We start from the raw sequence: 23,354 nt of genomic DNA, 5'->3' as shown, positions 1-23,354 counted from the left end.
TAACAATTATAAATGTCCTTCCGTATGGAAAACATCTGCCTCGCTCGAAACGACAGACGCGACCTTTTCTAAACACCGAAGAATACCAGAAACATATGGATCCCACAGAAAAACATATTAGACCCTTGTTTTTCGCCAAAGGACTCATATATTTTCTGTCCTCTTTGTTGCTGATGATATTTTTGCTACTTACACAGATATGGGTCATGATCGATAAGATTCAATATAATTCAATATCATACCGATTGTGGTTTAATAAAATAAACTACCTGATACCTAAAGACTGTCTTTATAGATTTGTTTCACAGAATAGCCAACCAACCAAAGCAGCACACATAATATATAAATATGAAAACTTTAATAATATTTAGAAAAGATAATTAATTCTCAAAAAGATTCACTTTGGTACACACACACCAACCACCTCATGCACACACTCCTGTGATAATGCCTTCACAAATACTATTACTAACTTGTTCGGCTTTTGACAAATTTGCTAGTTCAGTGTCAAAATGCTTTTAAAAACATGAAATATGCCAGCAGAAGTAGGACCCTCCATGCCATGTGGCAGGCCTGGTGACGTTGTCAGTTGTTGTCTGAGCCTGACAACCAGCCACTAGAATAGCGTCCCCTGCGTACGCCCTCTTGTGGAGTATACGTGGCCTATGGAAGCGGCCATTTTATGACGCTAAGTGGCAACCAGCGACGTTGTCAAATCTCTAATCATCGATTAGGTCCTTGCCTTAGAGGAAGGTTTCACCATTGCAATATGTTCCAAAATATTTCAAGAATCCTTTGTGTGTTACTTGTGTTGATTTCAAGGGTTGGCTGCGACGAACACGATCATTCTGTGAGTGTGTACCTTCTGTCGTCCGGCATTTACCTTGACTTCCAAACATAACGGTTCTTGTAAAAGTTGACATCGTACTGATCAGACGTTTTAAACACAGTTCTTGTTGAAAAGATCAAGTTTTATTTGAATATTGATGAATAACACATTTTAAAGTATTGAAGAATAGTTTCAATTTACACTTCCTTTATTCATCGCAGTTGACGAATCTTCATAATAATAATAAAAAAAAGAAGTCTACCGGTTGAGTTGATATTGCTTTTCTTATATGTGTTTTAGTGGTCCTTAAGATTTCATTGTGTTTTTCTCATTAAAATAGTAGATGATAGATAATTTATCCGTAAAAGTAGTGAACAGTAAAAGATTGGTGGATTCGATTCAATAAGAAGAAATAAAAGATACAACGTTTCACCTTTAGATTACACACAACACCTGCATTCTTTTGAAACTAAGCACTGGGATTCAGAAAAAGAACTTTACCAGATTTTCCGTATAGTTGACAGTTAATGTCAAAACTGTTTAACCCATTATAATGTGATATGTTGACAAAAATTGAGATTTCTATGTTTTTGAGATGCTTGGATAAAGATTGAATACTGTATGGATGATACACCTGAATGATATACAGTTTATGTTTACAGTTTTTTACAGTATAATTTGACTTTTTCCTTTTTCCCATTGTCTCACTGACAGTATGAAGATGGGGAAGAAGTGGTTTTGTGGATGAACACAGTGGGTCCGTACCACAACAGACAAGAAACTTATGAATATTTCTCACTACCTTTCTGTCGTGGACCAAAAGAAAGTATAGGCCATTATCATGAAACTCTTGGTGAAGCCTTGCTGGGTGTGGAGCTTGAATTCAGTGGTTTGGACATTGATTTCAAAGGTATTGTCTTAACTTACTGTCATCTTGCTAATGCTAACATTGTAAATTAATTTTTAAGTGTCTGCTAGAGTAAAATGATATATAATACTTTCAGAGGAAGTGATTTTATGATAAATAATTTAGTATAGTTCAGAACAAACATTCCATTTACTATATTCAGAACAAACATTCCATTTACTATATTCATAATGAAGTCACTGTAATTGGCCTCCCTGGAAAACATGTCATCTGTCATGATCTCTTTTTTAATTTTTTTTCTGGATAAGGAAGGGACAAAGGGTGCCAGGTCCATTGTTAAAATATTTATGTTTCTTGAAGTGTTGCAGCTGTCCAGTTATCATTTGTGTTTCTTTAACTTAGTGCTTAGTGTATCTTTTATATTTCCATTGTCTTTGTAGGTGACTTGGATCGCACAGAGTACTGCACAGTGGACCTTACAGAGGACAAATACCAGGCATTTGTATATGCTGTAAAAAGTCATTATTGGTATCAGATGTACATTGATGACCTGCCTATATGGGGTGTGTTCTTTTTCTCTTGAAGAAAGCCAGTACAAGTCATTTATTATTCATTTACTGGTTTACTAGACCATAGTGCAAAGTGTACAAAGATATTTATCAGTATATTATTGCACAAAAAAAAAAATAAATAAAGAATCCAGATAGTATAGGATTGCGGCCCTATGCTACACTTGTGGTGAAAAGGAATAGTAAGAAGAGGATATGTGATCATAAAGTTTTTCGATTTTATAGATGTGTTCTCTTATCATTTCCAATTTGGTTTCCAGCACTGTTTTGTACTTTTCTTGGGACATACAAATATTTCACTTGTTTCTAGTGAGAGTGATGACATTTTTGTAATGTGATGCAGAATAAGTGTATGGTAAATGGACAAGTGTTAAAGTTCATGGCTTAATGTAATTCATAAACACACGATGATGTTGTAACCGTACTGCAAAAAAGATGAACTGAACAAAGTAATATTTTCCCAACTTCAACTGTTTGTTTACAGCCAGATTTTAAACTGGTGTCAACTTTTAAGTTTTGTTTCTTGAAGTGTTGTTGACTTTATTGTTCCATTTGGTAGTGATAGGCTTCTATTAATTATATTTATACTGATATTGCAATGTAAGATATGATCAAGATATTTTTGTAATATATGCATATGACCTTGTTTTAAAATGATTCAGTGTGTTGACAGGACAATTTCAGTCTTACTGTAAATGCACTTTTGCATTTTCACAGGAATTGTTGGAGAATTTGAAGAAAGCAGTGATGACTTTTATATCTGGACACACAAAAAGTTCGACATTGGTGTCAATAACAAACAGATTGTGGATGTCAACCTTACTTCAGAGTCCAAAGTCAAACTAGCACCAAACATCAAAATACCTTTTTCCTATGAGGTATTTGAGATTCATTCACCATTTTTCTTATGGTTTCCTAAACCAGTGTTTTCAGTCATGTTTGACTGATCATAAGCAAACTTAGACAAGAAACCCCTAAAATATATATGACGAGAAAAATCCTATGCAATCCTATGTTTGATTTGCTGTATGGTCTACACAGGCCAGAGTGGTTTTTATTTAAACACCCTGAAGTTAGATCCTTATTGCATACTTCAGTCCTATTAAGGTTAAAAATGTGAAGCTAAAGTTATAGTTGAAGAAAACATTTTTGTTTTTTCTGTGGTACCTAGAATTTTAATACAAGCAATATAACTTTTTATCTTATGAAGGTAGCTACATTCACAAAGTGATGTGTGACTATTAAGTCATTTAAAAGGGCCTAACCTCCGTATGGAAGTTTTTCTGTTTTTTCCAGACGAGAGCTAAGACCATGTCTGTGCATAGATGTATTAAGCAGGCTGCTATGTCTGAGTAACTAAATTAATAATTATTGAAAATATGAACTGCTTTAGTTAAGGTAAATTAATTAAGTAATCAGTGGCATGAAATTGAATCACCTATGACTTCTTTGAAGGTCAAATGGCACCCATCTCAGGTGAAGTTTGAGAACCGTTTTGACAAGTATTTAGACCCTAACTTCTTTCAGCATAGGGTAAGTCTTACCATCTTTCCCATCCTCTCTACTTTTAAAGTGTTTTTATTGATTGTTGGGTTTGATATTGAGTTCAGTTCATTGTATAAGGATCTAAACCTGCTATATTGTTTTGATAACAGGACTGAACTGTTGAACTAGTGGATTATCTGAATTAGAACAGATTAAGGTATAACAGCTTCTGCCAGCAGGAATTAAAAAATGCTAACATTATAGAGTGAGACTGGTTCAGGTTAATAATTGTGAACAGTTACTAGTATCAAACTGTCTATGTTATTTTAGTTCTTGAAGTTATCAGTTTTTTATTTATTTATTTTTTTAATAGTCTCCTATACATTAGAGTTTCTTAATGCCTTATAAAAGTTATATTGAAAGTACATGGTTTTTCTTTGAGCAGATCCATTGGTTCAGCATTTTCAACTCCTTTATGATGGTTATCTTCTTGGTGGGTCTAGTCAGCATGATCCTGATGCGTACTTTGCGTAAAGACTATGCCCGTTACAGCAAAGAAGATGATCTTGATGACATGGTCAGATTTCACATATTTTTTCTTTTTAATGGTCACATACATATTTTAGTTCTGAACTGTAAACCCATCATCGATGTATGTTTGAGTGTTTATTGAAGGATTTGATTCTAATGATTAGGCTCTCTCTACAGGAGAAAGACTTGGGAGATGAGTATGGCTGGAAACAGGTTCATGGAGATGTCTTTCGTCCTGCATCACATGCCATGCTTTTTTCAGCATTGGTTGGCACTGGTTACCACATCTCCATTGTGTCGCTCTGTGTCATCATCTTTGCTATCATTGGAGAATTGTATACGGAGTAAGTCTTCCAGTGGTATAGGTATAGCGATTCTAGGTTTTTGCTTTCAAATGTTATCTGCATAGTTCATAAAACTTTAGAGTAGTTTGACAAGTGCCAGCATTTGTAAGTTAGACTGAAAGGGAAAGGGAGTGTATTTTTCTTGGAGATATATATTTTTTTTGTGGGGTGACAAGAAGTTATTTCAAAATAAAATTATGACTTAATGTTCTGTTTGGTATGTGACATGACTTTGATTTTTTTTTTCCCCTCCCCTATGCTTGCAGGAGAGGATCTCTTTTAAGCACAGCAATATTTGTATATGCAGCTACCTCACCTGTCAATGGATATTTTGGGGGCAGCCTGTATGCAAGAATGGGCGGTAAGAATTATGAATGATAAAAGCTACGTCTCACAGCTTGGTGCACACAAACTGTCTTATTTTAGTGAATGCCAAGACATTTGTAAAACTGTAAACCCCCCTTACATGTGACCCCAAAATTTTTATGGTTGTATTTCATTGTACCTGATTAATTTTGTAAAATGCTGATAGTAAAAACTTTCATCTGTTTTGAAAAGCTAACAATCTTTAAAAGATTCAGATTATAATAATGAAAGACAATGGCATGACCAACCATAAATTCTATTCAACAAATCCCAGATGCTTTCGCTTTTTTCCCACATTCCCTAAACACTAATACACAATGTACACTTGTTTTATGACATTTTAGACATTTTTAGAGTTATTCCTCCAGCCTGCAGCATTTATGTTGGGTATTGAGTGAAATCGATTGTTAACCTCTTATTAATATTATGATGATAAATAATTAATCACTTAAGTAAAGCAAGTTTGTATTGATTTTTAGTGAAACAATTCTGAATTTGATGTGGCTAAGCAGTTTATGCCTGAATGTGAAAAGCAGAGAGAAATAAAAGGGAAGATGAAAAAAAATGCTAACAGTTGCTGAGCAAGAAAGCTGTGAGGGTGAAGCTAGGTTTAACTTAAATTACATGGTTGGGTGGTTATTGTAGCTTATAAATGCCACCAGTTTTTTTAATTTGAAGTTTTCTGGTGCAACTTAAAACCTTGAACTTGAATTTCTCAACTTCCGGTGTTTGGCTTCTGCCTGAATGCAGAATAAAAGATCTTAAGACAGGCTTCCATTAAAAGTTTGCAGTTTAATATAGAAATGGATAAACATAAGTCATAAAAGGATATCCTGGAATGAGCATATTTTAGCAGCAATTGCTATTTAGAAAAAAAAAAATATCCGTTTGTAGAGTTGATGTGTGTGTAGGTGGGTGTATGTGTGTGGGTAACATATTTAATTGCTAATATCTCCTAGACCTCATGAGATAGAAAAACAGTTTTTAGATCCTTTAGATCATTGTCCGTGGTATACAGAAACTTCAAGGGTTTTGGTATATGATATATGTAACTACTTACAAAAAATTAGAACTTTTTTGTTACTTTTTGTAATTTTTATTAAACTAAATTATAGGCATTTTGTATGTTTCTAATATAAATGTTGATTTAAATCATAATTTTCATTGTCGATGCCAAGGACATTTTTTTTCGCTGCTTACATGGTATTTTATCATTCTATCATAAAACCCCTTGAAGATATTCAAAACATAGATTTTCACTTTTAGAATAGTGATCTGACCTCAGGTCTGTTAAACTACTCCAACAACTTTTATCAGTAGTTCTTAACTTGTTTATTGATAAAGTATAAAATTATGTTTTGTTATCTGATAATGTAGTTAGTTCCAGTTGGATCATAAAACTCGCAGTTTATTTCTTGCCATTAAAAAACTTCTTTTGTTTGTTTTATGTAGGTAAAGTATGGATTCGGCAGATGCTTTTAAGTGCCTTCCTGCTGCCAGCCATGGTGTGTGGCACAGCCTTTTTTATAAACTTCATTGCCATCTACTACCATGCTTCAAGGGCCATTCCCTTTGGTTCCATGGTATGTCTTCTGATTCAAAGCTTGTTTCTTTGTTGGTGCTCATTGGAATATCAGTAAATAACTTTATAGTAGCTTCGAAACTATCATGAATGCTTAAAAAGAAATTATTTTGAGGAGAATCAAGTGATATCAAAAGTAAGAGATATGACTTGTTTCCTCGGTTTGGGACTTCCCATTTCTTACAGTTTTCTCATTTTCATTACTTTTGGTAGCTCTCGTAAGTATATTAGATTCAAATTTTTAGCAGGAGGAATATCATTATGAGCATTACTTTTCACAGGTGGCTGTGACGTGCATTTGCATTTTTGTGATCCTTCCATTGACTCTTGTTGGAACTGTGCTGGGGCGAAACTTAGCTGGCACACCCAACTACCCATGTCGCATCAATGCTGTGCCTCGTCCCATTCCTGAGAAAAAATGGTGAGCAAACTGCAGATAATAAGTGCTAGGTTGAATATGCTCTCTTGCTGTCTAACTGAACCCAAGAAAGTAGTAGTAATAATGGAATTTGTAGAGTGCATTTCCCAAGTGGTGAAGAGCTCAATGCGATGTGCATGAAATACTACAAACAGACCAACAGTCAACAAAGAAACACCAGTACCAGTAAATGGCAAACATAAACTTGAGATATGTTCACAAGTTGTACATGGTGTAGGTGTCATGTTCGGTCAGACTGTGTAACATGGTCATATACTGTTTATATGGTTTTGATGCCAGGTTTTTGCTGCCTGCAACTTTGCAGATTAATGGCGAGGAACTGAAATGTCAAAAATAGGGTTTAGCTTATATCAAAGACATATTATCTAAGAGTTGACGTGATGTGAAGAAGATTTGGTGTCAGCAAACTATTCATGGTGCAGTTGTGCTTTCAGGTTCATGGAGCCTGCTGTCATTACAGTGTTGGGTGGAGTGCTTCCTTTTGGGTCAATTTTTATTGAGATGTGAGTACCTTTCACACACATATGTATATATTTTAAGATATTCTTTTGCTGTTCCTCACCACTACAACCTATTCATCAAAATAGCATTCCCCAAAGAGCATTTTTGATATTGTTGGCTAGTGTTGCAACGTATTTTCTATTTGTTTCCTCAAAAGTGGTAAAATTATTCATATTCTTTGCATGCTCTTCTGCTAATATGAAGAATGTGGTGTTAAATGGAAGCATTTTGCTCATGAATTACCAGTTGTTCCTAACATAACTTAGGACATAATAAATGACATTTGATGATTGATAGTTTGCTGAACATTACAGGTATTTCATCTTTACATCTTTCTGGGCCTACAAGATCTACTACGTGTACGGCTTTATGCTACTGGTCTTTCTCATTCTAACTGTGGTCACTGTGTGTGTCACCATTGTCTGCACCTACTTCCTCCTCAATGCAGAGGATTATCGCTGGCAAGTACTCCATCTAGTTGGATGGGTGGCTAGATGTTAATACATGTAGATATATGTGTGTGGATATATCAGCACTCCTTTTGTCAGTATACTTTTTTAAAATTATTTTTTTAATTGGGCTCTTTTTAACATTCTCTTAGGCTATGAATGTTGTTAATCTTGATGTGTGCAATTCCAGGATAGATGGCCACTAGTACTTCCTTCTGTCCTAACAGTCTCTCTACTTTTTATCTTGCCATGTGATTTTGGTTTTGCATAATGTGTGTTTTAGATTTTAAAATAGCTGAATATATACAAACCTCTACATTTTCATTGTCTTCTTAACTAATTCAGGAAGCACACAGTGGTTTGGTAATGAAATGCTTTGAGTTTAAAGATTTGTGCCTTTCTGTTTAGTCATGTATGGTCAAATTCACACAGTGGCTGTCCCCGCTGAGCAAGAATCCCTGAACCCAAGTTAAGGAGTTACTATTTTAAGGATAAAGTTCATAAAAGTGATTTATTTACATTTGATGAGAAATGTTTTATTTGCTATAGGCAGTGGACAAGTTTCCTTGCAGCAGGCTCTACAGCTGGCTATGTGTACATGTATTCCTTCTACTATTTCTTCTTCAAAACAAAGTAAGTGATATTATCATTGGAGCATTTAAGGATAGAGTTGGCTCCAGAAAATAGCTGTTTTGGGTGCCTTGGCTGAGTTTAAGATAACAGATTTAGGTACTTTGATGAATAATACATATAGTTCAAATAGGTTTTTGCTGAAAAATATTTTGATGTTAAATTGTTAAATTCATTTTTCATAGCTATCCTCACCAAATTTCTCAGACCAATGCTGAAAAATCACTCATGTTTGGGCCTTGGTCACTTACATTGATTGCTCTAAATCTGACATGCTGCATATCAATTGAAGTGACATTCATTTCTTTAATCCCCAATAATAGCTATATTATTAATGTTTGAGATTCTTTCATAAAAATTAACAAGATTTTAGTTTTAAATTTGTGGCTGAATTTAATTATGCTATCTTTTTAATGATTTCTTGATAAGTAAAAATATCTTGGCAAAGCATGGGGATTTAAGATTTGTTAAAAGTAGTGGATTTGTTTTTTTCTTTCAGAATGTATGGATTCTTTCAAACGGCATTTTACTTTGGCTACATGGCTCTCTTCAGCTTAGCCCTTGGAATCATGTGTGGTATGTCACTTTCTAGTCTGTTTGCAGACATATTTTTATAGGCTTTCGAAGCAGTCTGGGGTACATGCTGGCACTGATATTTTGCTATTATTATTACTTTTATCTTTTATAATCTTTGCAAAAAAAAAAAAACCCCACAGTTTTGGACCGCTGACAAGGGAAGTAATCTTGAGATTGTTATGCCAGAAAGTCTTTTAGTTTACAGGGCATTCTTGCCCTCTGGGCATTGCAAAGTTTGCTGTCCTTTATCTTGTTTTATCATCTTGTTGAATAATGAAACATTTACATTTTCTTTATCTTTGGGGAGTTTAACAGTTGGCATACAGTTATCTCAAAGAATAACCATGTCTTGCCACATTTGTGCTTGATCTTTGAGGATTTTTGGTGTGATGTGCTTTGTTATGTCAAATGATTACAATGATATTAAAATATGCAAATATTCAGTTGATATTTCTAAACTTATTATTTAGGGGATGAATAAAATGCAACAAATTTAACTGTTGGAGGTAATGGTGAATTATATGAGTAGAGTGGATGGGGGTAGGGTGGATTTGAGATTAGGTTGAGACTGCAAATAAAGCAATATGAAGGTAAAGCAGAGTTTCCAAGACAGAATCTTAATTCAGGATGATGTTGTCGAGGGGAACTCTTTTGGCGACAAAAGGTGCAGAGTTAATCGAAGAGTAGAAAAGAGGATCAGAATGATAAAAATGCTGACTTTTAAATGTAATGCAAGTCTCAGAACTTTCTTTTTTCCTCATATGCAGGTACCATTGGCTACTCAGGAACCAGATTGTTTGTTCACAAAATCGTGGCATTGAAGTTAAATAGAGGGGGATTCTTTAGGCAACAAAAGAGGCAGAGTTAATGTAAGAGGAGAAAAGAGGGTCAGAATAATAAAATGTTGACTTTAAAATGTAATGCAAGTCTCAGAACTTTCTTTTTTCCTCATATGCAGGTACCATTGGCTACTCAGGAACCAGCTTGTTTGTTCGCAAAATCTACTCCACTGTAAAGATCGACTAAATACCCAGAACTGTTTGTCCACAAAATAGACTGTGGAGCACTGTGTTACCACTGGTATCACATTTGAGGGAAGGTGCTACTGTACCTGCTTTTATCAGTCTGCATTGGAAAGCATCCTTTATGGCTTGTCAGCCTTAGTTTCGTGTATCTGCTGTCATTGAAGTGCCGTCTAGATGTGGTGCCCTGGTTACTTGCAATTGACACCGGGACAGAAAGGGACAGCTGTCGGCATGCCATCATTGTGATTTACACTGTTGTGTCAGGTGGACAAAGCCGTTGGATCCTCTGTATCACTTATTTTTATGATACTTGTCACTACCACATCTTGATGTGTACAGTCAGCTAAGGATGAATGAGACTTGCTGTATGCACTTTGTTCATGAGGTGAAGGTTTCTCAAATCAGCCTGATGGTTGGAAAAGTACACTGTTTGGATGGCTCTCTTTTAGACATGAACTTTGTTTGAACATAGGGATCCAAAGAAGCTGAGGCGATTGAAATTGTTACCCAGCTAATGTGGTAAAGATATCTTTCTTCTCTCTTTTTTTTTTTTTTTAGGCTCTTTGCCAGTACTATTTTATTAAATAACCGTGTAGGTGCACTGGTATTGGCCATTTGCACAGGAAAGGAATTTTTATTATGTTTGCTGTATCACCCTTAGTTTTTTGCTGTGAAGTGGCAGGTATAAAAGGGGATTATGAGGGACTTTATTTCTAGGTTTATTTTAGTCTTGTCTCAAAGTCCACTATTATTTTGTCACATGGTGCTTCGATAACATTTAATACATTTCTGAAACGATTCCTAGTAGTTATAGTAGATCTTTAAATAAAGGGCAGACAGGTTGGTAGGAGTGGGTGGGTGTAGAACCCAGCTATCATCATGATGATTTTTGATATAGAGAGCATGTGATTGGGCAATCTCTTTAATCTTGGTTTTGCATCTGGGCTGGGGAAGAAAGATTTCTCTGTGTTCGATTCAAATGTTAGATTCAAATCATGGATGTCTCCCTTCATGTTTGATTTTGTGATGTGTCTTCATGTAGAGCACACACACTGAGCTTACCAGGCAGAAAACTGAGCTATAAAGGTGTGCTGCTATTGTTTTTCATGAAAGGTTGATTTTATTGTTTCACTCAGTATGCCATTTCAAGTTTTTAACATTATCTAGCAGTGGGAAGAACATGTTCAGACTGGACTGACATCACAGAGTTTCTGTACACTGCCTGCTGCACTTTGTAGAGAAATACTTATAAAAGTGAAGGGTCTCTTGTAACGAGTTGTGCATATGAAGAGTTTTTGGAACATTTTTCTTTCCTGTCATCCTTTGCCACATTTTCCTAAGGATGCAATCTTTGTTTTGTAACATCCAGTGTCTGTGACTGTGTGAGCACTTTTGTCGGCTGTCAGGATGTGATCATTGATTAATGCTGCAAGCTGTATATCTTTTGTATATTTCACTTTAGTTCTCAAAATTTCCTGGTTCAGGCTTGCAAGCTTATGTTGCCTAAGCTGTAAAAAATTTTTTTTTAAGGAAAGTGCTTTTCCCAACAATGTTGAGAACTTTCTATACTTTCTATTCTTACAGTACAGAGACATCATTTTTCTTGTTACCTTCCTTATAAAATGAAGAGAAATGAATGAGAAAGAAAGTCTTCAGTGTTTAGGTTTGTTAAATTGTTAGTATGCCGATCTGGTTGTTCTGTTATCCCAGATAAGGTGAGCCATTTCTAGTGTTTTGCTTCCATTGAAAAGAAATATAATGCGTGTATGTGTGTGAATGCATGTAGAGAGAAAGTTCTGTTCTGCTGATCACATAGTATGGCACACTCCTTTGTCATGGATAGTTTGCATACAAAAAAATTCTTATATTGCATCAGTTATATTTCATATTTGGATTGTGTTATTTTATCCGTCGCCATATCATTAGTCCTGCTCATTGTAAGAAATGCGTATTACTGAGGAAAAAGAAATATTGCTTAACTCCATACAAAGGTAGATGTCATTTCATCTGTTTTGAGTTTATATTGCGTGTACCCTCACAATGCACATGCATTACACAGGCCTCTTTGCATATTTCATTTTTTTTTCAATTTTAAGGAATCCAGTTTTTTCTTCAGAATGTTATCACCCCATTTCCTTACTTTAAAGGAAAATTTGAAACGGCATGGTTAAATGCTGCAAAGACATACTGCAGTTCCAACAAGGCAATTCAACAGTAACTGTAATACGCTTTCAAAGCTTAATGCAGTTTTTATATTTCAAAACGACATCCCTCAAGCTTTAAAGTTGAACAGACATTGTTGCTGCAGATGATTTAAATCGCAAGAAAAAATGTTTGTTTTGTAGCTAACTTGTTTTGATCTTTATTAGGAAACATGAGGCATCGGTTTTTGACAGATTCATGGTTATAAAATGTCTTCATATGTCAACCAAAAATTCATGCAAACTGAAAGAGGGAAAAACTTTGGCAGAATGTCTTAAGGAACATGACTTTTCAAAGAGAGATTGTAAAATTATTGATGTCTTTGATTGACAAAGCATGAAGGAGTGACTTGTTTGCATGGGTAGTTGTGCAGAGCTTTAAATGCACTGGTTAAAAGGAAGGTCACAGATGGTAGTCTTTATGGCTTATTTTGTGTTCAGCTGTTGTTTTTTTTTTTTTTAAATGTTTGGGGATGGATTCTGTTGTGTCGATCATTTAAGTTCATAATGGGTTGCACTGTAGCAGTGAATGCAAATTGATCATTTTAGGCTAGCATGAAAATAATTTCTGTACCCTGTGTAGCATTATTGGGGTTTCTGTCATGTCCCTGTACAAATTACACACCTTTTTCAACTTTCTTTTTCAGTCTGTGGGAAAAGTGTGATCTGAGTTCAGCTGTACATGTTTGTATGTGGCAACATTTTGACCTAATTTCATCAGCTTGTGTCCATTGACCATATGACAAACTGTGGGTGAAAGGTCATCATGTTTAGAGGGAAGCAACATTTTCGTGTGTTGACACTGTGAGTGTGATTGCATCAAATGAGTGTTGTAAATATGGCAGAGGGTGTGAATGTGAGCTCACTATGGTGGCACATGTAGACTTCAAGAGCACTTTATATAGGGTTTAAAAAAAATTAGTTTCATGCTGGTTGAAATTTTTCTGACTTCTTGTGATTAATGGTTGATAGAATGGATGAAGAGTTAAGTTGGCCAACTGCCAGATTCCATTGAATTATCGTCTCTTGTTGGTGGGTGCATTGTATTTAAACATTTTTTTCTAAACATTGGAGCTCGTTCTTTGATATGAATGCTTGGGTGAATTTTCGTGATATACGTGGTATGAACTTGTTTACAGGTTTCTGTTAACTTTCAGCTAGTATTGTGGCATATACTGCCTGTGGTTGACGGAAGACTTAGGTGCCGGTCTCAATCTTTTGGTCTCTCAGCTTTCTCTCTTTCTGATATGTGTATATACGTGTATATATACACGTATATCTTTCCTGTTGCATTTCGCAGCTATTTCACTACAGTGATGCACTCTTGATGGTATGCTCTGTGTCAAACTTGACAGGAAGTGTTATTATGGATGTGAGTACTGTGGTCCACACTTTCAAATGCTTGAATAGTGGGCTGTAAGCGACGGACGTGTAATATACGTGAATTGTGTAGATAAGCTCTTTGAGTGCTGAAAGATGAGGCAAATAATTTCCAAGATAGTTCTGTCATCCATCAACGTTTGTGATTATGAAAATTGTTATTTATAGAGAATCATTTAAAATCTGTAGCCAAACCAAGCAATATCAACCCTTTATGCTTCTCCAGAATGCTTGTCGGGGCTGTCTGCAACGTGCTGTAAAACCCGCACGGCACTAAAGACTGTCAGGCAGGAAGTTACTCATTTTTGTACATATTCTATAGTAGTAGTTAAGGAATTAAAGAAGAAATTGGTTGGCTTTAAGTATCGAAGTTAACAGCCCATAACCAACTTCGTCCATTCGAACGAAGTGTAACTGGGTTGTATGATTAATAAAAATACCAGTAAAGGAGGCAAGCAGTTTAAAATTATAGTACCGTTAACTTTATTTACCTTTTTTCTAATAAGTGTTTTGAAAGAAATGCATGTAAATAAGCTTTTGAGTTGATCATAAAAAGTGGGGGAATATGTTGTGTTTGCCATCTTATTTATATTACATAATATGTGTAGAAATTTGCTTTCCGGTATGGTTGACAATATTCTAGAGTCGAGAAAGCAGCTGGCGGATGTCAGCAAACGGAAAGAGAAGAGGAGGAGTACTTATAAGGGCTCGTCGGCTGCAAGGAAGTGTGAACACGGCAGTGGTGGTATTTCTCGCAAACTTGTTCACTAGGAACGGTTCGCAGGTGTCGGTCCAGATGCGGGTGTATTTCATCGTATCTTGATGGGGTGGGAAAAGATACTTTGGTGATCTGCTTTCCCACTTCTTCTTTTTTTTGTGATTATCTTTTGGTTCTTTGGGAAGGGGTTACAGTCTTGCACAAGGAACGAAATATCGTGTACCTACACCTATAGTGCGGGCTGCCAGGCTTTCAACATCTGTGTACCATGCTTTTGTTGTAGAAATCTTCAGTCCTTGTTAAAGTGTAGCGCGCTTCACAGTAGGGTATGTAGGTGGCACAAACAGGTATCTCCGTAACAAATTCGCACACGTTTGCTTTTACTCGGGGCATTGCAAAGTTTTTCGCGGTAGCTCATTCTGTAGCTTCTGACACCAAAGGAAGCAAACCGCCAATCCTGGAAATAGCTACTAGTTTCAGTTACCCTTGCAGCAGTTTCAGAGTTTGTTCTCATCACCTTTTATTTTTTATGTTAAATCTTTGTTGTTAAACCTCCAGTGGCGCTTTTCTGCGATTGTTTACTGACGGCCATTTCCAGGAAGTTTTAGCATTTATTCACATCATGGATGATTTATGGTGACAACGTTTTGTGTGTGTGCGATCTCAGCTGTCCAGGGTCAAATGGCTAAAGCGTCTTGCCATGGCCGAATGCTCGTTTAGAGGAATCTTGGCAGCATGACAGTCATAAGCCTGGAGGCCAGGTAACAGATGAGATTCTCGTTGGGATGTGACGTAACATAAGCTTGTTTGTGAAAACTCGACTGGCGAACAGACAGCGAGGCTTGGTCTGGCGAGCTCACGGCACCTGCTGGCTGCTAGGAGGTGTCACGCGGTCGTAGACGCGACGTGCTGCTGTGGGCCACACGGCAACTGCACCTGCAGCATGGAAGATGCAGGGTTTTCTTGTCTTGGTCTTTCTACCCCACTCCACCACCCCTACCGGAAGGAAACGTAGGCTTGGGTTCCAGAGGTTGTAGTGCTGGTGAGGACGTCGTCATTGCCCTCATACGACGTGTACATTTCTTGTCATTTTCATGGAATCGGAGTGGACGTGATCGCGTGCGTGCATGCCTGTGTGAAGCCTGAAAATAATGATTGTTAACTTGTAATATGTTAAGAACCAATAAAGTCTTTTAAACAACTTTTTCTTCCATATTGTGATTGGTATAGGAGTAGTACAGAGATGGCAAAAGTATGTGTGTGGTGGTGGTGATGATGGTGGTGTCAAGCACTGGCATCGACACAGTCACGCGAGTAGATGAAAACGTACCTAGCTCTCATTCTCCTGCCCCGTCCTTTCCTTACAACACAACTCTCTCCATCCAGCCTACCTCCAAACGCGCGCACACACACCCTGTGTGTATCGGAATACTCTGGCAAGGAAAGCTAAACATTCAACAGAAAAGGTAGGCAACTATGTTCATCATTATTCTAAATTTATTTCTTAACTGCTATCATCTTGCTGATATTCTACCATGTACAGGTGTGCTGGGCTTCTAATCTCTTGGACTCTAACGTGTGCACCATACTTTGCCAACTGTTGGAACTTGGAAACGCCTTTTCGGCATGACTGAGCAGTAATAGCAAAATCTGCAGCATACAGAAACAGACACCGATAGTTGCACACAAACAGGAAAAAACGCGCAGTCACTCGCCAGACGGGGTGCAAGAAGACAAACGGGTGGGTAGCCAGGGTTCCGTGTCACACTCGCTACCATTTAAGTTTTTAAATCACACACAAATGGTGAATGGAGGACAGAAGTCCCACAAAATAATGATCACCATTCAAAGGATTAATCATTAATGCTAGTGATGGTGTCTAGCCGTGGGGTGAGTAAACTCACCGTGCAGTGAAGTTACAGGAAACACTGCAAGGCCCAGGTTTGTTTAAAAATAGCATATGACGCAACTTCCGTCTGATCAACATCTGCTCACGCGTTGCCTTCTCGTGACTACAACTTGTAGTCAGCATTTTAATCTACAAATAACTTGAGGGTATACAAAACGCCTTCGTTCACTTGAACATAGTCGCCGGACATTTCAGTGGCTGGGCTGTTGTAATAACTGTCAGCCAGACGGACGATAACAACTCTGGCCGGCAACTCAAACAAAAGTTAGCTCCCTTTATATTTAAGCTCTGGAACATGTTCAAAAGCAGCAGGAAAAACCTATCAAAACAAAAACGCGAAAAAAAAAAACCCAAAAAAAACAAACCAAAACAAAACCAAAAACCCCAAAAGCAAAAAAAAAAAAAAAAAACAACAAAAAAAAAAAAAAAAAAAAAAACTCATCAAGTCCCATCCAGAATTTCGAAAGATATCAGCAAAGGCTTATTCACATTACATCACACGGAGCCCTACTCCTGCCGCAGCCAACAACCAACATCTTCAGATAAACAATCGGAATGAAGCAAAGAACTTGTCAATACATACGATGCAATCTCCCCTTCAAAAAAAAAAAAAAAAAAAAAAAAAAAAAAAGTGCAGAAAGTGTAAAAAGACACTTATGTGACAGGCAATTTTTCCCTAAAAGTAAATAAGAAAATGCATATGATGAATGATACAGGCGCGCGCGTACACACACACACACGATGCAAGCTGGTACCGTATTACATAGCGGCGCTCAGAAGTAGATGTAACACGGGGGTAGAGGAGAATGCTACTACCCAGGAGTAAATGAGGTCTGTGCATATGTTTATCCTGGTACTACGACCTACATAACCCACCCGAGTGTCACATAAACATGAAAAAAAGAGAAAACGGTTGAGTTTTAAATCAAATTTTAATGAAACAGTTTACGTTTAAGATAGTAACAGAAAAACGCTTCTTAATTTACGGTGAGCTACTGACCAAGTGTGATAAGCACATGTGCTTATGTGTCGTTTACAAATGCAAGGTTTCGACAAGTTTCATTGGGCGAGCAGCAATATGTCGACACAAAGGGCCTAACAGTAAATAACAACGGTTCGACCTCGAGTACAGCAAAACAAAACAACAACAATTAGAAACAATCTTGGGAAAACACTATTAACACCAAACATGTCAATGAAAACATAAAGGTATCATTAACATTTTTTTCTAGAAAATTGTGTAGAGATAAGCTAAGTGTTCAAAACTGCGTAACAGAAAAAATACCCATCAACAACACGTTAGTCACAAAATGCCAGTTAAACATGTCTTTAAGTCACTATGAACTTTATTTTTTGTTAAAAATGCGTTTCCTTGGTTCCTGATTCCTTCTTCACCCCATCCTCGAACCCCCAACCCCATTATTGCGAGATTGAGCAGGGTTACAAGCTCACAAGACACGGACCGTTCTAGGAACGGACAGAAATTGTTGTTGTATTTTTTTCTTTATTTTTTTTTTTTTGCGTTCTTTTTTTTTTTTTTTTTTTTTTTTGGAAGTTGAACACAACATTCGCCAGCCACTTGCATCGGCATCACTAGGTGTCGTGCCTGCAGACTTCGTTGTTCACACGTGCGCTTCATGCTCAGTAGCTTCTATAACATCGCACCTCGACGTGCGTGGTAATAGCACAGTAAGCATCGCGTCGTCAGGTGATGCCATGAAACGGTTGCCATGGAGAGCGAGAGAAGACGAGAGTGTCAAGCCACTGTCTTGTCGAGTGACCAATCAGTATCATCTACGCTATTGCAGCCGTTTCATCTTCTATAAAACAGACGCCATACTTGTTTGCAATGTCGATCTTCATCATTGTCAAAAGTTGGCTTACTTTTGTTATTTTTCTATCATTTTTTTTTTAGAAACTTATTAGTCCCGAAACACAGGAGGTTAAAGGACAGGGATGTTGCACTTTTGCTCTTTGCATGCTCGAGAGTCAAACGACGCAGTAATCCAATGACACAGGACGTAACAATCACAGATCACACAAGAAACACAAGTTGGATGCTGAGCACAAATCAGAAACAATGAGACGGGCCTATCACGTGACTGACCTCCACCTTCAGAGTTTTTGTCCTTGATGACACTGGACGGCGAAGTAAAGATGTTAATGAAACAAGTTCAAAGGTGAAGTGTATTGCTGGCGAATCGAGTCCCAAATGGCGTCCAGGGTAGAACGCGAACTGTCTGGCACCGTCACGGACGCACAGAAGGTGGTTCAGATAGGCTAGCAGCCTGTTTAGGTTTTTCTTTCTTCACAACTATTTTTCAGTTCAGGTTACAGGCAGGTTTACATGACAGCCTGTCCTAGCTCTTCTGTCACAACTAAACACTGAATATCTTTGCTGAGAGCGAGAGGGCGGTTCGGACACGGCCTTTAATGGTCTTTCTAACTGTCAAAGATATCCCCCTGCTATCCCTCGTCTAGTCAACTTCATGTACGCTTCACGCTGAATTGCTGGAGTCAAGAGTCAAAAACCCGTCGGGATCACACATTTCCACCTGCAACGGGTGGAGGATCATCTGCTCAGGCTTTGAAAAGGTCTTCGATTTCAAAGAGCTTGTTCTGGAACTGAGCTGGAGCCTCTGTCAGGACATAAGTGGCGTAGAAACCCTTCCAGTGGATGCTGTCGTCCGTCCGGAAGTGGATCGTCAGGTACTCACCGTTGGACACGATGTCAGGGGGAATCTGAAACGACCACAACCACAACATAAGCATCACGAAAAATGCTGTACTTGAAGAGGAGAACACTGATACGAGTTTGAATGGCTCGAAAGTCACGAAGGACGATTGGTTAGTGACGTCGGACCAATAAAGTCGAGAAGAATATCTATTATGTCACCGGCCATTTTCACTTGCAACTCTTGTCTCGAGAACTAACGTCAACCCAGCGAAAACTACGAGACATTGCACCCCAACCAGGGTCATCTGGGCCCACACCCTGCTCCTCAATCTACGGTCAGGGATTTGGAGCATTCGTTCTTCACTAAAAGTTTGTTGCTGTAACGTGATACCGACGAATGCGGGTGACCAGGACAAGCAAGAGATGATGCACAGCATTGGAAACAAAATACTAAATAACTATATATATATTTGGTACACGAAAGGTAAATGCAAAGGGAGAAAACTCACCTCACTGCCGCAGTATGTTCCGATAAGAGGATCCGTCTCGCTCTGTCCATCATACACCGACACGGCATCGTACCTGTCACACCAGACATGTCACGTGTTAGGTTTCTAACGACAGACCTTCGTTCATGACTCACGCTCCTAGATGCCTAACCTATGAAAAACCCGTGAACAACTAAGACACATATAAGACAGCTAACCACACTTTGATATAAGGCTAATTTCTCACAGAATTTCACAAAGTTTCTGTCGGCGAGAGATTTATGTGCATCACCAGCAAGCAAATCAGTTTTTTGGAACATTTCCTCGCTTGCCTTTCTTCTTCTTCAAGTTTCTTGAAGTACTTCACACGGTTTTGCCAGTGAGGGATAAGCGGGGCGAAAATCATTAGCATCCCATAAATTATATAATTATATACAGATGCTGCAGCTCAGTTCCAGAACAAGAGGCACCACTCACGCGCACTCGTGTTCGTCCTCGAGTTCAAAGGCCCTGAACTTAAGTTGGATGCGGAAGCCGGTGTCGGCCTGCAGGCGCCACTCGCAGTCGGCGCGGTTGTCGTAGTTGAGGTCGCCGTACTTGGCGTGAGAGTAGATCATCTGTGGTGTGGCTGTCGCTACGAGGTGGCCACCGCAGACTGCATTAAAATAAAAAAGAATAAAAACGCATGGTTTGAGAAGCAAGAATGAAAGGAGTTGTTTGGAGAACAAAATTGGTGATGATGACGACGATGACGATGATGAAGTCGTCGCTAATACACCATTATAATAGCTCATGAGCAAGACTTAACTGTAAAAAGAAACAATAATGACACAATATACTCTGACGTTATGCCAAGCAGCATACATGGACATGAAACATATAACTGCGTAAAAGAATTTATCGAAACTGAAAATTTGATATTGTAGATGTTGGAGACATGTCGACCATTTTGCACGACGTTGAAATTCTTCGTTGAAATTCAGAAACCAACTGATGCATGCATCTAACTAGTACAAATACAGACGTCCGTGTATTTTTCAATTGATATACCAAAAGCAATGGGTCAAGAATTGTAACAAAGGTCACCATGGTGACATACATATCAACTGTCTCTTACCGGATTCGTACTCTGCTTCAAAGCCTTTGCGCTGCACGGACGCGTCGGAGTAGAAGACCATGTACATGCTGTTGCCACTAGAGGTTATGGGGTCAGGGGTCGCCCCTCCGCAGAAGAGCCCGAGACTGCGGGCGTTGTTGTCGTCGCCGTCGAACAAGACCACGTGATCGTAGGTGCATTCCTGGTGGGGTTCAAGACCGAACTCGCGGAAGGTCAGCTTGATGCGGTGGCCGGGCTTGGTGGTGAAGTGCCACACACAGTCCTTGCGAGCGGGGTAGAAGTTGGGCCAGTTGGGGCTGGTGATGATCCCCTCCGGCTTGTTGATCTCGTACTGGCAGCCACCTGGTTGAACCATTCAGACGATGCGAAATATGCAAATCATGTGGAATATGCAAATCACAACGTAACCACACTTTTGTTTTCTGTCGTCTACGAAGGAAGCCGGATAATCAGCAAGAGAGTAAGGAACAAAAGGAGAAAAAGAAGGAGGGATGTGGAAACAGCAAATATGATTTAGAAGGAAACGGTGACTTAGTCCGTTAGTTTAAGGCAGGGGTGTGGGACAACCGCTGTGAAGGAAAGAGTGTTAAAAACGAAGTTCTGTAAACAGCATATATCCCAAGAGGAGATCTGATCCTTATCAACAAACAGATGAATGACAAATGTTTAGTATTCAAGACTCCATCCAACGAGAATGCGAGACAGACAGGTGTTGAGGTGTGAGGAAAGTTGCCTATCAAGGTGGGAATAACAGAAGCCGGTGCACCCAGGGGGAAGTTCATTAAGATAAACACGGAACTTACCGACAGCTGCTTAGAACACAGGAAAGGTAAATATGTACCCGACTGACAGACGTTTAGGAAATAGGATGTTGATCAAAGTGACTGACAGATTTTTATTTTGTAAAAAGGTTTTGTTATCAGGGGTTACCACAGAGCTGTTATCCCTGAGGACGCACCTTCTTTGCAGTCGTGGTTGTTTTCGTGAAGGGTGAAGCCGTTATAGCAGGCGCACTGATAACTGCCCACAGTGTTCCTGCACACGTGCTGACACCCGCCGTTGTTTATAGCACACTCGTCCTTATCTGCACATGTAACGTATGATTGACTGAGTGATGTGTTTACATTCATTTCAATAAACAGAAAAGCGCTCACAAAAATATAGGTGAGTGTGGGAATGAGAGAGAGAGAGAGACAGTGAGAGAGAGGGGGAGGGAAAAGAAGTCAGTGGGAAGGAAAAAAGTGAAGCAGAAAGAAAGGACAACGACAATTCTTTATTTAAGAGTGAGACAGGGTGGAAGAGAGAGGCGAGAGAGACTGCGAAAAGAAATAGAAAAGGTAAAATAATCAGAAGGAAGTGAACTGCAGCGGAAACTATTGAGTGGGGGTGGTCTGAAGACTAAGGAGGGTTGTAGAATGAAGTAGAAGAGAACATTACCTGTTCTGAACTCCGCTACGAAGCCCGTCTTCTGGACAGAGTTGTCCGAGTTGAACTCGATCCTCAGCGTGTTGCCCTCTGACGTCACAGGCGCCGGGAAGGTGGCGCCACAGAAGACTCCGTGCAGCTTCTGGTCTTCTCCCACCCCACTACTCAGGCGGACAGAATCGTACTCACAGTCTTGCTGGAGAAAGAGGAGAACAAAAATTAAGCATTTGCTTACAGGTGTTGGCTCACTTGGTACCCTAATGAACCGACACTTTACTGTGCTCTATTTGATGTATGTAACATTTACAATAATAGACTTTCGGATTGGGGAGATGGATGGAAAGATGGATGACTCAATTTTCTACTCACATTGTGGCCCTCTAGGTCGAAGTGAGTGAAGTTGATGGTGATCTTGTACTGGTCCCGGGCCACGATCTGCCAAACACAGTTCTTGTTTGGAGGGTACAGGTCCGGAAAGGACGGACTCTGCAGGATGCCCTCCTCCTCGTCGATGTAGCCCCCGCAGGCGTCTGCAAAGAGAACCAGGGTCGAGGTCATTTGTTTCACCGACCTATTCACGTGTTTCCCAAAACGAGACCTCTTGGTCGTCATAGCTACGAGAAAGAAAGCCTGAGAGCTCCAGGGAGAAAGTCACCCAGGGACCGCTGTGAACCTGTGTTCTACGTCATTAAGTCCTGTGCCACTCGATAAGGAAAACAACATGATGTGGACAGCCTCAGGCAATCGTTGTATTGTGTGTTGACAGAAAGCGTGTGGACGTCGTGTGTGTGTTGCTCGTGTGAGAGTCGACGTCCGCGACATTGGCGACCTTTACTGTCTGTCTGTGTCGTGTGAACTGTTGTTGTGTGGAAGGATTGTCTTTTGCCGAGTCTTGTATTTAACGGTCTAAGCATTGATGTTTTTGTTGATTTTCACGTTTTTCTCCGTCTACAGTTCCACGGGTCTACGAGTCTGTAAAGTCGTACCCGTAGTAAGGGATTAGAATCTGTCTCTACTGTATTGTGTTTTTTTCCCAGCTACCATTCCCCTCACCCCGGGCGCTGTGTTTATTGGAAGAGAGTTGTTAGTGTCTGAGTGTGTTGTTGTTGTTGTTGTTCTTGTTGTTGCTGTTGTTATTATTATTATTATTATTTCCCCTTTAGGTATCCTATTCTCTTGTTTAAAAAAAAGTTGTGGCTGTTCCTCATATCTATTTTGATCAGTAGTGTTGACGATATCACATTT

General features: G+C 38.8%; 2 protein-coding genes across 4 annotated transcripts in view; one reads left to right on the top strand and one right to left on the bottom strand.

Moving 5' to 3' along the window:
* The first annotated feature begins 628 nt into the window (after positions 1–628).
* On the top strand, positions 629–15,691 carry LOC112553534 (transmembrane 9 superfamily member 3-like). 2 transcript variants are annotated; one of them, XM_025220809.1, is made up of 15 exons: positions 629–850; positions 1,544–1,739; positions 2,138–2,260; positions 2,984–3,144; positions 3,722–3,799; positions 4,197–4,328; positions 4,460–4,626; positions 4,893–4,987; positions 6,445–6,575; positions 6,856–6,995; positions 7,448–7,516; positions 7,829–7,975; positions 8,513–8,596; positions 9,093–9,169; positions 9,937–10,052. In XM_025220809.1, exons 1-15 carry the CDS (start codon positions 683–685, stop codon positions 10,035–10,037), a joined length of 1,869 nt encoding a protein of 622 aa, XP_025076594.1. In that variant the 5' UTR covers positions 629–682; the 3' UTR covers positions 10,038–10,052. The 2 variants fall into 2 exon arrangements, with proteins under 2 accessions (XP_025076594.1, XP_025076604.1); XM_025220819.1 differs by lacking the exon at positions 9,937–10,052 and adding an exon at positions 10,128–15,691 and having other exon boundaries at positions 630–850.
* A 1,624-nt stretch (positions 15,692–17,315) lies between these two features.
* Positions 17,316–23,354, bottom strand: part of LOC112553521 (tolloid-like protein 1) — a 37,755-nt gene continuing 31,716 nt past the window's right edge. For both annotated transcript variants that reach the window (XM_025220787.1, XM_025220796.1), the window contains 7 exons: positions 22,479–22,639; positions 22,122–22,305; positions 21,643–21,768; positions 20,685–21,026; positions 20,045–20,222; positions 19,589–19,661; positions 17,316–19,144 (listed from right to left, as the gene is read on the bottom strand). In XM_025220787.1, the coding sequence (XP_025076572.1) occupies positions 18,983–19,144; positions 19,589–19,661; positions 20,045–20,222; positions 20,685–21,026; positions 21,643–21,768; positions 22,122–22,305; positions 22,479–22,639 (1,226 nt within the window). In that variant the 3' untranslated portion in view covers positions 17,316–18,982. The remainder of the gene's footprint in view (positions 19,145–19,588; positions 19,662–20,044; positions 20,223–20,684; positions 21,027–21,642; positions 21,769–22,121; positions 22,306–22,478; positions 22,640–23,354) is intronic.

Source organism: Pomacea canaliculata, linkage group LG1 (genome assembly GCF_003073045.1).
Source record: "Pomacea canaliculata isolate SZHN2017 linkage group LG1, ASM307304v1, whole genome shotgun sequence".
NCBI classification, from domain to species: Eukaryota; Metazoa; Mollusca; class Gastropoda; order Architaenioglossa; family Ampullariidae; genus Pomacea; species Pomacea canaliculata.
This window is presented reverse-complemented; position numbering and strand designations above follow the sequence as displayed.